General features: G+C 41.3%; 1 protein-coding gene across 1 annotated transcript; it reads left to right on the plus strand.

Moving 5' to 3' along the window:
- The first annotated feature begins 10726 nt into the window (after positions 1-10726).
- npy (neuropeptide Y) lies at positions 10727-14763 on the plus strand. The gene is made up of 4 exons (XM_080788364.1): positions 10727-10783; positions 11550-11734; positions 14335-14424; positions 14603-14763. The coding sequence occupies exons 2-4, from the start codon at positions 11550-11552 to the stop codon at positions 14625-14627; spliced, it is 300 nt and encodes a 99-aa protein (XP_080644490.1). The 5' UTR covers positions 10727-10783; the 3' UTR covers positions 14628-14763.
- The last annotated feature ends 3147 nt before the right edge of the window (positions 14764-17910 follow it).

The raw sequence follows: 17910 nt of genomic DNA on the forward strand, positions 1-17910 counted from the left end.
GTATGCCTATATTAAGCACTGGCAGCCTCACTAATTATAGCTCCCCTCAAACAAGAAGACATGAAAACTTCCATCAACATGAGAACAGCCACCTTTGTTTTAACTAACTAGCGAGCCTATACCCAACCTAACTAGCCTATACTTATACATATACTTTGTGCTAGAAATCTAGTTCAAACTCCAACATGTTCAGCTTCATGCAGTTACCAGGCCGTGGTAATTGTATTTGCACTGAAAATATCATGATAATATCCACGGGAGGCCTGGGCCATGGCTCAGCGGTCCAGCTATGGCACCTTGGCTGGTAATCCAGTCTGGCAGTGTGAGCTTATATAGGCGAGTTCTTGGCACTTATGTGGTTTACCGTAAGTACAGACAACACTAATATGAACTTCAAAGTGATTGAAAAGCATCTGTGGCAATACATGTGGCAAAGCTTGCAACACGTCACGGCTTAATCAAAGTTACGAACACGCCAACACGCTTCAGCCATTACGGGCTTCAACAGGGCATGTATAAAGAGTGCCTCAGATCTTTCTAGATAACTTTGAACTACTCAGATCCCCAGACTGAAGAGCACTAGCCTAGTCACTCACCGTTTTACACCCAAGCATGCACGCAGCACGCTGCACTCACTCCTTCTTGACTAATGGCAACTTCTTCGATCCCAATACCCAAATGCCCTTTGATGTTTTCAGTGGTGTTTTACAGGGACATTTTCTCAAAGAGAAAAAAACAGCACTCAAGCACTCGAGTGCTGGTTTTTTCCTCTTTGAGAAATGTTCCTGTAAGGTTACTTACGCGACCGCGCACCCGGGTAAAGATGCTCGGTGTTTAAAAGCGAGTCGTGCGAGCTATGACCCTGGTAAAATGTTTTCAGTGGTGGAAAGTAACTATAAGTACATTTATACTTACGCTGTACTGTACTTTACTTTATTATTTGTACTGGATTATTTCCAATTTCCAATATTTATTACTTATTGTACTTTTACTCCACTACATCACAAAACATTCATTTCGACACATTGTGAGCTTGTAGACCTGTTACATTTTAGTCTAGTTTTCATTTGTTAGCTTTAGGCTTTAGGCTTTAGGCATCATAGCTTAGTTTTCATTTAGTCTCCATTTAGTTTTCGTCGGTGAAAAAAGGTAAGTCGACGGACATTTGTCATCGATGAAATCAACACTGCACCAAACAGCTATACGCTCTGGCTGCGGCCCCCTTATTTTATTGCAAATTGCTTAAAAAGGTAGAAGTAAATAGCTGCGACACGTTGTGAGCTTGTTGATCTGTTATTTAGCTTTTTTTAAATTGGGGATTTATTTGCTTTTATCTTTTTTTTTTTTTTTTTTTACAATGACGACATGACCGAAATAGGTTTTCCATTCCATGAACGTATGTTTGAGAGAGAGAGAGAGGGTTCTTCAATGGAGCAAACGTCATTCATGCACCCACTCAACTTGTTATACCAAAATAAGAGCATCATCAGGATCACAGCTGGGTCTGGTACTGCTTGGTGATGAGACCAGGGTTTTAATTGACCCGGATAGAGAGATGTACTGCCTCGATTGATTAATCTCATTCCTCACAGCAGATCAGCACTGGAGGAAGGAAAGCCATTTAATCTGCACGATGACTGCGGTGTTTCTCCATAGCCATATAGGTGTAATGTATTGAAGTGGGAAATCACATTAAAAGAGCCTATATGAAACATTCACTCCTACTTATTATATGTTCTAAGTATGTTGGGCTATAGCCTTGTCACCCTGGATCATCGTTATTATGACAGTATCGGAGATACTGTGTTACACGCCTACACCACCAGTGCTCACCTGGGGGAAAGACGTGCGTGCGTGCCGCGTGTGTGTGTGTGTGTGTGTGTGTGTGACAATGACAGTGACAGGTGGTCTTAAGGTAAAGCAACCAGGGATATGCCTGCAGGCTGCCATGGATGCACCTGTGTCCCCAGCACGGAGCCAAGTCGTGAAGGTATAAAAAGTAAAGCGTTTGGTCTGAAAGCTGCCACTTCAGATTCACCCTGTGTACATGATGATGGTAGGTAGGTAGGTATAGATAGATAGATAGATAGATAGATAGATAGATAGATAGATAGATAGATAGATAGATAGATAGATAGATAGATAGATACTCATTTCCTCTGTAGGCTCATACCCACTGCTTTTCAAACCGAATAGCCTAGTGCAGTAGTGCACCCTTTTTTCTGCGACAGATGTAGAGACCGACTGAGAGGACAGAGACAAAAGTAAACATTTTGTAAATCATTTAGATGCCAAAGGACATCGTAACCTGACACAATTACAGACAGTGTTTAAGGTCATTATTTCACCATAGCAACGTAAAGAACCAGCTTTAGTCCTCCAGTTGAAATGGATCACCCACTGCCATAGGAACCATAACTATATCTTGACTGACACATCTGCCACTATACACATGAGGATTATAGAGTGGCAATTATGCCGCGCAAGTAAATACTCAATTACCACAGCGACAGTTAGTGAAAAGCACACACTGACATAACTGGAGAGAGAAATGGCACAAAGAAACAGAGGCGCGAAAATAGAATAAGAGGCATTGAGAGAAGGGGGAAAGGGTGGAAAAATATAAATATTAAAAGCAAGTGTGTTCCTGGGGCAACATATTTTCAGATGGGGGTCGGCGGCCAAATACATATAATTTCTGGGGTCCTTGACATGAAATATAGAGCACCACTGAGATAGAAACATGAGGTCTAAGTTCAATTGTATTTTGACCAAAGTAATTATTTTAGGTTCGTTTTGAATTTGGTTGGTATATGGTCATCACCAGCTGTGACCTTGGTTGGTTGGAGTGCACTGAGCATTTTTAGTACATCATCACTTGTTACCGTGGAGAGACTAGTTTTCACATACAGTACTATATCTAGATTTTTGTAGCATGCCTGGATATATGCTTTCCTTGTTTTAGGTTCTTGTTTCAGTAAAAACATTTATTTGAAGATAATTACATTTCTTACATATAGTAGATTGGCTATTATAGAATGGAACTTTTTCCAGTCTTGCTTTCAATTTTCTGACAGCCAGGACAACTTTTGATAATCAAACCTAAAATGTAATGTTTCTGTCAGCTGTAAAGTACAACAACAGAGCATGATAAGACTAGAGTACTAAGAAAGAAAAAGAGAGAGGTCAAATTCAAATAGTTTGTTGTTATTAATCATATAAATATGTACGTTATAACCAGTTCAGCAAAGGGGCAAATAGCCGCCCTAAACTATGAGATTGCAGGTCAGCTATGTTACAAGAGAGATAGACAATTGTGTTCATTCATATAAATTAAATCTGGAACATATTTGGCTTTAAGTGCTTCAATTGTCATTATAAGAGGACGGCTCTTTTAAGCCGTAAATATCTGAAGCCTATTTCTTTGCCCCTGCGTTCCAATTCAGACTGACCTTTAAAATGTCCGTAATTTGCAGGGTGAGAAGGTGCAGGTATGGAGTATCACACCCTTGAGTTCTAAATGCCTTTGAGTGGGTTTTAATGAGTTCATAGGCCCACTTATAAGCACCTTGAGCACTCCTTCACTACCCAGTGCTCTTTGGCAATGCACACGGCTGGATTGGGTATATTAGGCAACATTTTGAAGTGATCACCACAGAGCTCATATGCACATGGAAATCCCAGGTGTTCATTTAATTCTGAGAGTGTACAAGTGGACCCTTATATAGGGCCCTATATTCAGAGAGGTCAAAATGGAAAACGCTGTCAAACTAGAATACATATATGACTAGTTTAGCACAGTGGCTCCTGGTGCAGTTTGCATTTGACTATGAAATCAGGACATCTGTGAAATATATTGCTGTGCAGATGGGACAACTATAACAACTGTTTCGACTCTGGTCCGGAAATGAAAAAACTAACGAAAAATAACTCACATGTCCTTCACACAGACTAATATAGACACCATGCTTGCGACATAATTAAACTAAGGCATGGTTGCGGCCTGACAACTTTTATTATCGTTATACTGATACGACCAAAGGTCATGGATCCTGTGACCTTCTAGGCTCACAACTGAGACCGACACAGGTGCGCCACAGCTCGGACGCAACCACGCCGCTCAACTCTGCACCCGTCAATCATGTTGTTCTAGATCTAGCTGCACTTGAACTTGTGACATTGACGTGTGAGATATTTAAATCCCACAAGTACGCAGGTTAACCGCACACAATCCCCCACGCATGTGAATACTCGACCTGACAGAGAGAGAGAGAGAGAGAGAGAGAGAGAGAGAGAACATACACTCACTCTGCGTCCACCTGAGACACTGATGTGAACATACAGAAAATGGGCCATCATACAATGAGCATTAGTGAGGCACTAATATGAAGATAAGGTTGAAGTGCTCCTTTAAGAGTACTTCAAAGACAGTGGGGTTCCCAAACTTCTTCCATGTCAAGGAGCCCCAAAATGATACTCATTAGCCTGGGGAGTCGGGACCCCCCCTTTGAAAATATATAGCCAATAAGGACCCCCATAAGAGAAGATTTTTGCGGCTCTAGCAGTGATTATAACAGTCATTTTCATTTCAAGGGTCCCCGGTTTGACCTATTTCCCCTATTTAATGGCATTTCTATCTCTGGGACCCCAATGTATATTAATAATCTAAGTTAATCTAAATTAATTGAATCTAAATTCATTTAACTCAGAGTGCAGAGTTACAGACCCATATCCACTATAATTTAGCTGAGGACCCCCTGGAACTCCCTCAAGGACCCCTAGGGGTCCCCGGACCCCCAGTTTGGAAACTGTAAGATACTTAAAACGTAAAACGTCACATAATGAGCAATAGTATACAGCCCTCTATAATAGCCTGCACTAACGCAGGACAAAACACATTCAAGGACATCGAGTGCCAAAGATAAATCAGTACACATTGTGTTGCACATGATGCACATCTTATGCCTGCATTTAGGCCAGGTGCATGCTGGGCCTCAAGGCGAGAATCAAGGAGAAGGCAGAAACATCCGCACACTATAATTTAGAGCGCCAATTAAGGACTTACTTTATTTAAATGGGAAAAAGCCGCAACATTTGGACCAGTGACGCACCGATGTGTATCGGTCCACATATCGGTATATCGGCCAATATATATTTCCTGTTATCAGTCAATATCGGTATCGGTAAATAAAACTGACATTAACCGATGGCAGTAGCCGATGATTATCTGTTGTTGATAAGCATACATCTGTAGTCTACCAAACTGCAGATTCTATGTTGGTGTGTTGGTTATCTGTCTACCAAGCTGCAGATTCTATGTTGGTTATCTGTATAGTCTATAGCTGTATATAGATTCTATGTTGGTGTGTTGGTTATCTGTAGTCTACCAAACTGCAGATTCTATGTTGGTGTGTTGGTTATCTGTAGTCTACCAAGCTGTAGATTCTGAACATGTATTTCTTGTGTTGAAGATGTACAGTTTCCCTGGCACAAAAGGGGTAAATAAAAACAACAACAAAAACGAATTAACATAATATCTGTATCAATATCGGATATCGGCTAAAATTAAATAATTTTCATATCGGCGCATCCATCCAATTCCGACCTATCAGGTCTTCATGCAGGCAAAACAAGCATATTGCCTGATGCATAATTACTTTTGCCTGATGTTAAATAAAGTCCTTTGAGCTCTAAAACTAGTGTGAGGATGTGTTCTTCCTTCTCCGAGATAAAGCAGTACACATCCCACACTGGTGACATTTTCCTTATTTCTAATGATGTATTTACAACTATTATCAGTCACACACCTGCAGTGAGCTGTAAGCTTCCTTCGTGAACGTGATAGCAGGAGCATTTGACTCGCTTTTCTTGTCAGGCAGCATCCCACAAAGCTGCCTGCAGGGGCTAAATAATAACAGTGGTTGCTTACGAAACACATTGTTACAGTACAATTTTACTGTCAGTGTTGCATGCTATACAGTATACACACAGTAGGCTACACTATACAGTTGTGGACAGTAACAAAGTACATTTTCCTTCCTTATGCACTATATTTCCAAGACATATATTTTACTTAGCAAATAGCAGATAGGCTCGCAATGCGTTGCATTACACTACATTTGAAATAGCTAATAATATTTATAGTTTTTTAAACTGTCTGGAAACTCTTTTGAGATTTCTTGGGACAGTGAAAATGTACTTTTTAATTTAATTCAATTTCATTAAAAAGGTAAACTCAAGCATACATTTTACGGAGGAACTTTCACCTATTCGAATCCATGAAGGGGTGCCCTGGGCGCAGCCATAACTGAGGTGTCTCATTAAGTGCAGCTTGACACTATAGGGACATGGGTGTAAAGCCCTAACCACACCAGAGTTGCAAACATGCAACTACTTGCAACCTAATTTATTCCCAATGGCAGTTGCAAGGAGTTGCATTGGTGTGGTTTAGGCCTAAAAGTGAGATGTTTTGACTAGTGCAGGTGTGAGATGTTAAAGCTTGCTGCCTTCGTCTGTAAGTATAGTCGGTCTACGCAGCTGTCTACTATACCGGTCTTCAGAATCGTCGTTAAGCATAGAGTACACTTTTGTGGAACAGTTGAACTGGCGTGCCTATTGTGTGTCACAGTGTAAAAGAAGTATATTGACCAGAAGCACCAGGCTGGCTTTCCCCCCTGACGTCTCAGCACTTTAATATATTCCCCTCTGAGCTAATTCCCATTGAACTGAATTGCAATTTGCACAAGTGACTTGGATGAGATTTTAAAGGAGTTGTTTTGCTTTTCTTTTCGTTAATTGGTTATTTTTAGGATTTCATTATAGGATTATAGGCCATTTTAGAGCGCCCTTGTAATTCGCAAATAAACTGTGACTTCCCTGTGACCTCCCTGAAAGACCTTTCCACATCATTTATTTTTCCTGGTATTTAAACATTTTACGCTCTTTTACCTGCACGGGTAAACTCACAAACCTGTGTGTATCTTCTATCAGGATTAAGAGTATTGATCGGGGACTTTCCCTCGTTTAATAAAAAGTGGCGTTTATAGTCGGAGTATATGACAAACAACTTTATCGGGTTTCACAGAAATATGCACCTCTCACTTTTACACAGGGCACTTTAATTATAATACATGAATGTGTTTCTCAAGAGTTGGTCAGTAAATTAGGAAAAGTTTCTATGTGACTCATTCGGTCACAGGTCACAGTTTGATTGGTTTAGGGAGAATGTTAATGACAGAAAAAAAAATGTCTAACAATATATTATTACATAAATAATAACGACATTGGTGCATGACGGCCATCAGAATGAACATAATACACATGAATTAGTCCCAGACAGTGCATTTGCGATAATAATACCACAAATGCTGTTGTAGTCTATATAAGAATAATGATCTCTGCAAAATAGGCCTTGGATACATTTTTCTTTTATTCTCATACCTCAGTCCCATTATTATCTATGAATAACACGACAGATTTATGCGAGGGCGCCAATAACCGAGTGGCCATGATAGCACATATTGTACCACCGAGCGTCAGAGCCTCTAAGGTCAGAGCCTATATTATTATAGGCTCTGACCTTAGAGGCTCTGACGCCTGACTGCAGGAGTGCCCTGCGGGTTTGGGCACATTTGCTGCATGTCACTCCTCGTCTCTCTCTCTCTCTCTCTCTCTCTCTCTCTCCTCGTTTCCGGTGTTGAGGGGCGAGAGCCTTTGAAGTGTGTCTGTGCGGCCCACAGTGTGCCCTATTTTACAGTCTATGGTGCCCACCCACCCACCATGACAACATGGGGTCTACTGGTGGAGATTATGATGCTATGAAAGGGCTGCGCTTGGAGTCAATAAACAGCAGCCTGAATTTAGAACTCTGGGTTAAATGTATAGGAATTCAAAGTTCACGGCGGAACACACACACACACACACACACACACACACACACACACACACACACACACACACACACACACACACACACACACACACACACACACACACACACACACACACACACACACACACACACACACACACACACACACACACACACACAAATATGCCTCTGAATGGGGGTTAAATGAAGTAACCTACCAATGATGCAGAGAAAGCCATTCAAAGGCGTGTTTGAAGTTTTATTGTGGAATCTTATTAGAGAATATTACATATTAGATACCGCGTGATGCTCTGTATATCTCTCGATATAGCGCACACCTTTTGTTCACATTTATCCCAGAATCCTTTTTGCTTTCTCTCTTCACAAAAGGATTATGAGCTGCATGTGAAACACAATTAGTGGGCTGATTGAATCATATTATAAGAGCCTATTTGAATTCTATTGATTCATGAGCACCAGAGCCGACGTCACAGGCAAACGAGACTTTATACCCTATTCTCTATTTCATTGCAGGTTATCCATGCAGGAGCAGATGGGAACATTCATCTCACGGCTGTATACAATCATAATAATGAGTCCAACTCTTGTGTGTGATATTTGTATATCACACACAAGAGCGTGTATGAACAAATCCTCAGTGTCAGTGCTTGGTGTGTGTCTGTGTTTTTGTGTATATGCGTGCGTGCAATCCCATGCATGCTGTTTGAGTGTCTATGCATTTTATGTTTGACTTATTAGGGGAAAACTTTTTTTTTTTTACACTCTCAGAGTTACATTTACACTGGGGATTTGTGTATATAGGGACAGGCCCTCGTTGTAAAAGAGCAAGCAATAAATCATAGATCACTATGTTCCCTCTTCTCTGAGGATGTGTTATTCCTGTGTTACGCCTTCCATGTAAACAATATGAACATTACATGACGTGTTTAAGCAAATAGCTTTTGGTTGTTGTTACTTGTCACTATAGTTTGGTGGAAGCATCCTCGTGGTTTGAAACCATAAATCTCTCATAATAAGTGTTGTCTCGCAAGCATTTGTGCTTCGGTTTAATATTGGCTACGTATAGCAGGTATATGTGGCCTTATGTGGGTACTACTGTAGACCAGGGGTTTTCAACTGATTGTGAACCAGGGACCACCACCCTGACTTTGAATCAACCCGGGGACCACTATTGTGTTGGGTGGGAAACTGGGGATATGGGCCAGATTAGTGCTTTTGTAAGTTAAAACTTTGCTATGCATCCCATGTGTATACATCCCACTGTTTCTCAACTGTTGACTACTACTGGTAAAATGTCCTAATAATAATGACTCAACCAGACAATCCGGTGCACTTCCCCCTTCTTGAGATTCTAACTCCATTTTTCTGTTTTTTCTCCATTTCTTGAACTCCAACTTGTCAGTAAATGACTATGGATGGACTCATCATAGGTCACTAGTTCACGGTTTCTCAACTAGGGAAAGAACATTTAAAACAAATCCTACATTACTAAATCCATGGTCAGGGACCACATGCAATACCTCCTCTGACCACCAGTGGTCCACGGACCACCTGCTGAAAACCCATGGTGTAGTAGAGTAGACCAGCAGTGGGTCGCGACCCATTTGTGGGTCACAGACCAATTCTTATGGGTCACGACTCAAGGAAAAATCCCATTTGAACATAGCCTCAAATTACACTAATTGTGTTGCATGGAGTTGCACTGTGAAGCTGTTCACAAAAACGTTTACCTAACTTTGCTACTACAGGGAAAACAAACGTATTTGCACATGTACTATAACTACTGTACATACCGTATGTTACTATTTTCATTAAAGGACCAAGCAGTCCTGAAAGGACTCCTTCTTCTCATTCTGCCAAAAATAGCAGTTCTGGCTGAACCGTGCAGTCGGTTTTCGTGAAACTCGGAAATATGGCAGAGGGCCATGCCAAACGTTAAGGATGCGAATTAAGCCCACAACCATTGGCCAAAGGGGTAACTAACAATAAATGTATAGTTGCACCGCTATAAGTTCACACAGGTGTGATTTTTTACTTTAATTTCAAAACTTGCAGTGGAAGGCATAATGCATTGTTATTGATACTATACATTTTAAGCAATACTCCAGTACATTAATCAGGCCTACAAATTTGACTGAGCAATTTACACGCGTTATTTTGACCAACCTGCAGGAGCAAATGGCTACTACTGGGGTTGAGACTTTGTCCATGTCCACCTCTGCGCCTAACTCACAAATTAATTACTTGCAGGTGTTTCACTTCTATAAATTAGAGTTACAACAACACTTAACACTTTTTAACACGTTTCTCATTAAGAATGAGTTCATTCATTTATGTCTTTTTTATTACCGGTATGTATTGTATGTGGAACATTTACATTGCCTGTTATTTTTTTCATTTTATTTAACTGAACTATACTCATTATCATTGTCGATAATATTCTGATGTCATACAAAAAATGCCTAATAAAAACAGTATTAAAAAAAAAAAAAAAAAAAGAATGAGTTCATTAATTGGCCTACTAACCTACATCGCCTGGCCAGCTTTCAGTCTATACATGCCACACACAGTCGCGCACGCACGCACGCACACACACACACGCACACGCACACGCACACGCACGCACACACACACACACACACACACACACACACACACACACACACACACACACACGTGAGGAAAAACGGTGATGACAACGTCAATGGTGACGCGCGCAACAGACGTGCGCTTCGTGGAGCGCACGCCCTCCCCAAGCGCGTCTGTCTGGTCTGGCGCACGGCGATATAAAACCACTAACTCTGCAGAGTGCAGAAACACTGACTGACACACGCAGTCTGGAGTATAAGAAGAGACAAGGAAATCCAACAAACATCCAACCTAGCATTCATTGTAAGTATAGCTTTTTTTATAGCGTTTTAAGAAATAGAAGATAAATTGTTAAAGTTAGTGGTTTTCAACACTGACATTTTGCCTCTCAGACACACTATTTTAAACTATTTTGTCCACAATCCATGCTGTATTGACGTTGGTATACCATTAGGAGAGATAACAGGCAGAGGCAGACCAGAGGCAATAACAATTCATCTACATGCTCTAATTGTGTAGACTTCTTGTAAATGAAGTAATGCAGATGTTTAACAATAATTGTACTCTTGAGAGCATAAAATGAAACCAAATGGGTAATTTTACACTCTCCAGAGTTAAAGATCTATAAGGGTCCATTTGGTTATACCAACTCTCCATCATTTAGCATGGGGACCACCTGGAACCTCCTCATTAAGGACCACTGGTTGAAAACCACTATATAGGCTATACTAAATGACAGGCTATATTCCTTATCTGAGACAAAACGAAATCATGTTGAAATGTAGAATTATTTGTAAAACCTATAACCCCATTTTAAACTGTAGCATATTGACTTATATAGACTGCATTTTAGGAAACTGGAAACTATAGTTAAATGGCATCAATGCAGTATAGGCTATAGTTAAATTAATAAATTGCATCAAGAGCATTATAGAACACAACATATAATAAAACTATATACTTTCATAAAGGCATTGCAACGAGCACGTGCAGGTATACATGTAAATAAATATGTATTTAATGTCATAATAAAAACATCATTATTATTTGGTCAATGTTTTGGGGGCAGATGCATGCCAACATGGGGACGTCGCACGCCGGGTTCTGTCTGTGGGCACTCATGTGCCTAATAGGCGCCCTGGCGGAAGGATACCCGGTCAAACCGGAGAACCCGGGGGAGGACGCGCCGGCAGAGGACCTGGCCAAGTATTACTCCTCCCTGCGGCACTACATCAACCTCATCACACGACAGAGGTAAGCTGCCCTGCACATGCTGCCCTGCATGGCTCTGGGGCACTCGTTTTAATCAATAAACTGCACTACAATAACAAAAACATAATCTCTCTTGCCAATAAACTACTATAGCTAACCAGTTGCATTCTGAAATGACTTGCTTGTCCATATGTATACAGTCTATTTCAGCCATGATATAGTTAATTTAAATATAAACTATTTTTTGCATCTGCCACTTGAATTAAGTTGACTTGATTCATTGACATAAAAAAAAAAGCCTCATGTCATCTCAAACCCACAACAATACTTTGTTGTTTCAAGAGTGTTAAATGACGGTAGAATTACAAGGTAAATACAAAATCTTCAACCTATAATCCATTTATCCCTTCCCATTCCAATTGCATTTGTTTCACATGTAATGCCAGCGCCGCTAATTCCAAAGCCATTTTCAGCAATGGTATTATAATTTTCAGTGGGTATAGATCTTTGTTGAGTTGATCATTTTGAAAGTAGCTCTCAAGTCAAAAAAAGTGTGGGCACCCCTGCTATAGTCCTTCGATTCGCCGGACCTCCCCAGGCCCGGCAGAGTAGGCCTATAGTTGGAGGGCGGCGGACTGTGTGGCCCCGGTCTTTCTCTAATGGGACTGATCGTGGGTATAGCTATACTGGGACCCCGGCTGGGTTCACCTGAGTGAGAAGTGTATGATGTTGCGAGACCCGAAACCCTGATGACCTTGGGATACATCACTGAGGAATGAGGATACGTCCCAGGTGCATCCATGCAATGTTTTTTTTCCCAGCAGGACTCAAGGCTCAAGGGTTGGGCACTCCAACCCTCTCTTCAGTCCTGAAGAGAGTCCATCAGGAACAGAAGACAATTCTGTTCTGTTCTGTTCACTTGTAATGATCTGTTGATCTATTTTAGAGCAGCTGTGTGTGTATGTGTGAGAGAGAGAGAGAGAGAGAGAGAGAGAGAGAGAGAGAGAGAGAGAGAGAGAGAGCTGCATTTTCAGTTATATCCCAATACCTATTCCTGCAATTTCAGCCAGTCTAAATTCAGGAGTTAATTCTGAGACCATGTCAAGGTTCCACCCATATAGTTATGAAAGCTAACGATAACTAAGTCATGAGTGCAGAAGAGTATAGCAACCCTTTAAATATGTCCATTACTTTGAATGAAATTATTGTCTTGGATAGAAATAGGCTACTGTAAAAAAAAAAAAATAGCTTGGATTATATTCTTTGCAGAAATGTCACAATATGGTCATGCAAGTTAATGACCTATATTATGTTATATATCGTTTTTCCACTTTATTATTCCAGCCTTAGAGATGCTGTTAACCCATTCTGACCTGAGATCAGATTCATACGAGGTTTCCACTATGGACACACACTGGTCTGATGAACCCATTATGACCTGAGATCAGATTCTAAAAATGTCAGTCGTTCTTCGATTTTTCAAAAATAGCAGACCTACAAGCTCGTATCGCGCCACTCGGTGGCGCGATATGAGCTTGTAGATCTGCTATTTTTCAATAGCTAAAGCATAACATGATGCTAACACCAAAATGGGTGCCCGGTCAGAATGGGTTAAGAGATTATATATGATTAGCAGCTGATATACTGATAATTAATGGGGGGGGAAATATAAAGGAATGTGCCTTTCCATTGTTGCATGTTGGAGCTGCATGTCTGTCAGTGTGATGCAGAGATCACAGGGATCACGTTGTTCTATGAATACCAACCTGCATATTTATATGGATTAATGAACTCACTTTCTTCACACCTGATGAGATGTTGACAGAAAGTCATAATAGTCTCCTGGTGTCAACAGCAACCGGATTCATGAGTCAATATTAATAACAACAACAACAAGCTGACATTTAAATAGCACCTTTCAAGAGAACCAAGGACGCGTTACATATATCGAGATGGAAACAATGACCAAACAAACAAAACAATAGTTGCCAAAAGGCCAAACAAGCAAAAGGCGAAGATGATTGCAATGTTCTGGTTTCTCTTCATAATGTGACTGCTGCTGGCTTGGATGCTGCGTTAGCCCATGTGGGGACTTTTCAAACGCGACACCAAGGCTTATCGTCTGAGGAGCAGAATGGGACCACCTACTGTACCATAGACTGTAACCACCTATACGACGCACCTCTTGGCTGTATCATGGTCTCCTTCGATTAATCCCACAAGACAACTTGTCTCAGCAGTATGATGAGTGATATACTTTAATGTGTTTGAATGAAAGGTTTTATAGGGGGGTTATTTTTGTTCTTATTTTTGTACTTTTTTGAGGGGTGCTAGCCCCTCCTATATGTCCAGCGTGTGTGTGTGTGTGTACACACACACACACACACACAAAGTTTGTCCTATAACACAAACATTAAATTCCATTGACATTGAAGAAGAAGGTGAGGGCGCAAATTGTGATTGGCCGGAAATTCCCGGAAAGAGATGATGTATGTATGATGATGATATACGATGATAAGCGCTCCTCACTTCACACGGGTGTGATTTTTATTACTAAGATGTAGCTCTGATTGCGTTAAATATATAGTCACTCTCTCTCCCCCCTCCCTATATCTTTCTCTGTCCTCCTCCCCGGGGTTCAGGTATGGGAAGAGGTCCAGTCCTGAGAGTCTGGACACACTGGTGTCAGATCGGCTGCTGAAGGACACCAGAGACACACTGCCACAGTCTAGGTGTGTGTGTGTGTGTGTGTGTGTGTGTGTGTGTGTGTGGACTTTGAGGTCAGATACATGCACCTGTGTGTGTGTGTGCGACTGTGCGTGCGTGCGTTCGTGTTCATTCATTCATTGTAAGAAAAACATTGTTTTTCCACTATAACTCACTAACTCAATGTGATTTCTCTCTTCTCAGATACGACACATCATCGCAGTGGTGAAACCATCACGGCCTGTGCCCCCCCCCCCCCCCCCCCCCTACCCACAACAGGCCCTCATATCTTCTCCAGCCAACATACTGACCTCTACATACATGGTCGTATACTGTACACGTATACTGTTCACTCCAGAGTCTGTCCTCCCCAACCCCAGCAACCACTGTTGTTCTCCCCAACCCCAGCAACCACTGTTGTTCTCCCCAACCCCAGCAACCACTGTTGTTCTCCCCAACCCCAGCAACCACTGTTGTTCTCCCCACCCCCAGCAACCACTGTTGTTCGTGATACATGATGTGCCATACTGTATATAATACTGTACTCCAAGTCAGTGAAATGATAACAAAGGTGTACAGGGTATAGCCTGTTGATTTAATTAACTGTCCAATAAAAGACCCTCTCTCATTACTTTTTATTTTTTTGAGTGGTGCCTATATAGCTATAATGTCGTATAGTGTCTGACATTTTATGTCACAATGACGTACGATGATAAGAGCGCCCCTCACTTCACACGGGTGTGATTTTTACTTGTGCATTCTAGTATGTCACCAACTGCATGTGCTTGTCTCAAAAGGCAACGCTCACTTCACATTAGTGTGAGTATAGCCTTTTGCTATGGGGTAGTCTACTCTACCTTATGGATTTAGCTCAAGCCACGTTTTGAGAATTAGAGGTTGTGTGTGCTGGAGTTACATATTGTTGAAGGTCGTCTGCATAGCAAGACAAATATACACTGGAAGAAGTATATTTTAGGAGAGCACATAATGGTCTACCATCCGTAAATGCCCGAATGCTCTCCACAGAGAATAGTCCTCAGCAAGTAGGGTGGACAATGTCGCCCTCTCGTGGCTGTTATGGAGCGTCGCTCGATTGCTTACTTATAACCACACTTTAGTTAACATTCCTTTGAGTCCTTTACACTGTTGGTAGGGCATTCCACATTTCTGTGGTATAGGACCGAAATGAATCCAACCCCTTGTTTGAGCCTAATCTGGGTTGAACGAAATGTGTGGAGCTCTCTCTGGTGTTGTGATTGTGGATGGCGTTGAATGATGTTTAAGAAGTAGGCAAAGGCATACATTGTAAACCTATATGCCTACCTCATCCATCCCATTATCCCCAGACGCTTTTAAAAATAGAAATGGCCTAGGGATAATTCATTTAAATATTAGAAGTGAGTGAATCTTGGCTAAAAAAACAACATATAAGTGATACAGTCATTGCACATCAGGTTATAATGTGTTTAGAGTTGATAAGGTCAAACGAGGAGGGGGAGTGGTCATCTATGTCAAATCAGTTTTCTCTGTGTCAATCTTGGACTCCATTACTCAGCCAAAATTATTATGAATTCCTCGCTCTGAAGATCCAAATAGGGCCATCTCCTGTAGTAATTGTATACAGACCATGCACCTTCTGCCGTGTCTGACTCTATTCATGTCCTATAGCAGACCTATAATGTCCAAACATCTTTATAGTATACCCGTCTTTGTTTTATAAATTGTTTCATGTGATCTCGTCAGCATTGAAAATGAGGGAGAACCTCAATGCTCTTTTCGAGAATAAATAAAGGTTTCAAACTTTCAGTCAATTTACAGGGTCATACAACTGTAGGCTAGAACGCAGGGCATTCACTGTGAAGAGTGCGGGCACAGGCACCACAAAACAGTTTGCAATCAAACAGCCAGTCAATATACAGCGCATGATAGACGCGCCGACCACGGCAACCACAGACAGGCTGACCACAGTGTTGCAGATGCACTTAGTGTAGCAAGCAACTCTGACAATAGTACAGTATTATTATTACAAGCCGTGCATATGCACGGACAGTTTTCAAATCAGCCTCATGGTGACTACAACAGGCCATGTTGCGTCTCTCTCTCTCTCACACACACACACACACACACACACACACACACACACACACACACACACACACACACACACACACACACACACACACACACACACAAACATGTTTAAATTACTCCTAAACATTTTGCCAAACATCACACACTCTCCTATCCTCCTAGTGGAGGATAGGAGAGTATGTCTGTTGTATGTCTGTTAGGCAGGCATGTCGCGCGTAATTGTAGAACGCAGGGCATTCACTGTGAAGAGTGCGGGCACAGGCACCACAAAACAGTTTGCAATCAAACAGCCAGTCAATATACAGCGCATGATAGACGCGCCGACCACGGCAACCCCAGACAGGCTGACCACAGTGTTGCAGATGCACTTAGTGTAGCAAGCAACTCTGACAATAGTACAGTATTATTATGTACAGGTAGTAATAGTAATTCCAGACGCTAGGAGGCGCCATTACCCCATACACTGCCTTAGAATAGATAATCTGAGACAAAAACAAATTCTAACCAGCTGAGTTGGTCCTCAATCAGCTGGTTAGAAACCTTTTTTTGACACTTTGTGTTTTTATTGACTGGCACATTTTCACTTGTAATATTAATTGTATAGAGTTAATTTGGAAAAAAATATTTCTTTCCATTTATTCCTGAATATTCTTTTTCCAGTTTTGGCAACAAAATACTATTTGATTACAATATTATATTCCAAGTACACTTGGAATAGATAACCATTTTAATATTGCAAAAATATTGAACACTTTAAAAAAAATGTATCCTGAAAGAAACAACATGAAAGTTACAAACTGCAGTTGGCAGGCTAAACTCAACACAAAAAACATGTCAGCTTTAAACTGGAGAGTAGCTCAACACCCAAAATCCAGATATTTTTCCTCCCCTAACATGAGAAAAAAGCAATATGAAGCAAGAACTGTCTTTTTGTCAATTTATTTGAACGTGCACACAGTTGCTTACAGCACTGGTTCCCAAAGTTCTTCGTGTCAAGGACCCCCAAATCAACATTTATTAGGCCACGGACCCCCCATTTGAAAACATTATGCCAGTGACCCGATAAGGGAGGAATTTTACAGCTCTAGCAGTGATTCCAAAACATATTCATTTCATGGACACACTCTGACAGTGTAGTGAGTGTACACTCTCTGAGTTACAGACCCATAAGGGTCCATTTGGTTGCTAACTATCTCTAATTGAGCTATATAGATACCCCCTGAAACTCCCTCAAGTACCCCGGCTATAGGGGTCCCCGGACCCCACTTTGGGAACCACTGGTTTACAGTACAGAGGTTCTATACGGTGCCACAGTATGTAAGCCCAACCTAGTGAACATATGTGTGTGCACTGCACACTTTATTCCATAAGGGGTGAGCTCTAAAAGTGGCATTTGGCACGCCAATTTTAGAACTCGCCCC

Source organism: Protomyctophum bolini (assembly GCF_963924005.1).
Source record: "Protomyctophum bolini genome assembly, chromosome: 17".
Lineage (NCBI taxonomy): Eukaryota > Metazoa > Chordata > Actinopteri > Myctophiformes > Myctophidae > Protomyctophum > Protomyctophum bolini.

What these genes read in the sequence shown, in the direction of transcription:
- npy (XM_080788364.1), top strand. Translation starts at nt 11,550, where the DNA reads ATGCATGCCAACATGGGGACGTCGCACGCCGGGTTCTGTCTGTGGGCA. An exon ending in AACCTCATCACACGACAGAG is followed by an intron (nt 11,735 to 14,334) that starts GTAAGCTGCCCT and finishes CCCGGGGTTCAG; the next exon opens with GTATGGGAAGAGGTCCAGTC. An exon ending in GACACACTGCCACAGTCTAG is followed by an intron (nt 14,425 to 14,602) that starts GTGTGTGTGTGT and finishes CTCTCTTCTCAG; the next exon opens with ATACGACACATCATCGCAGT.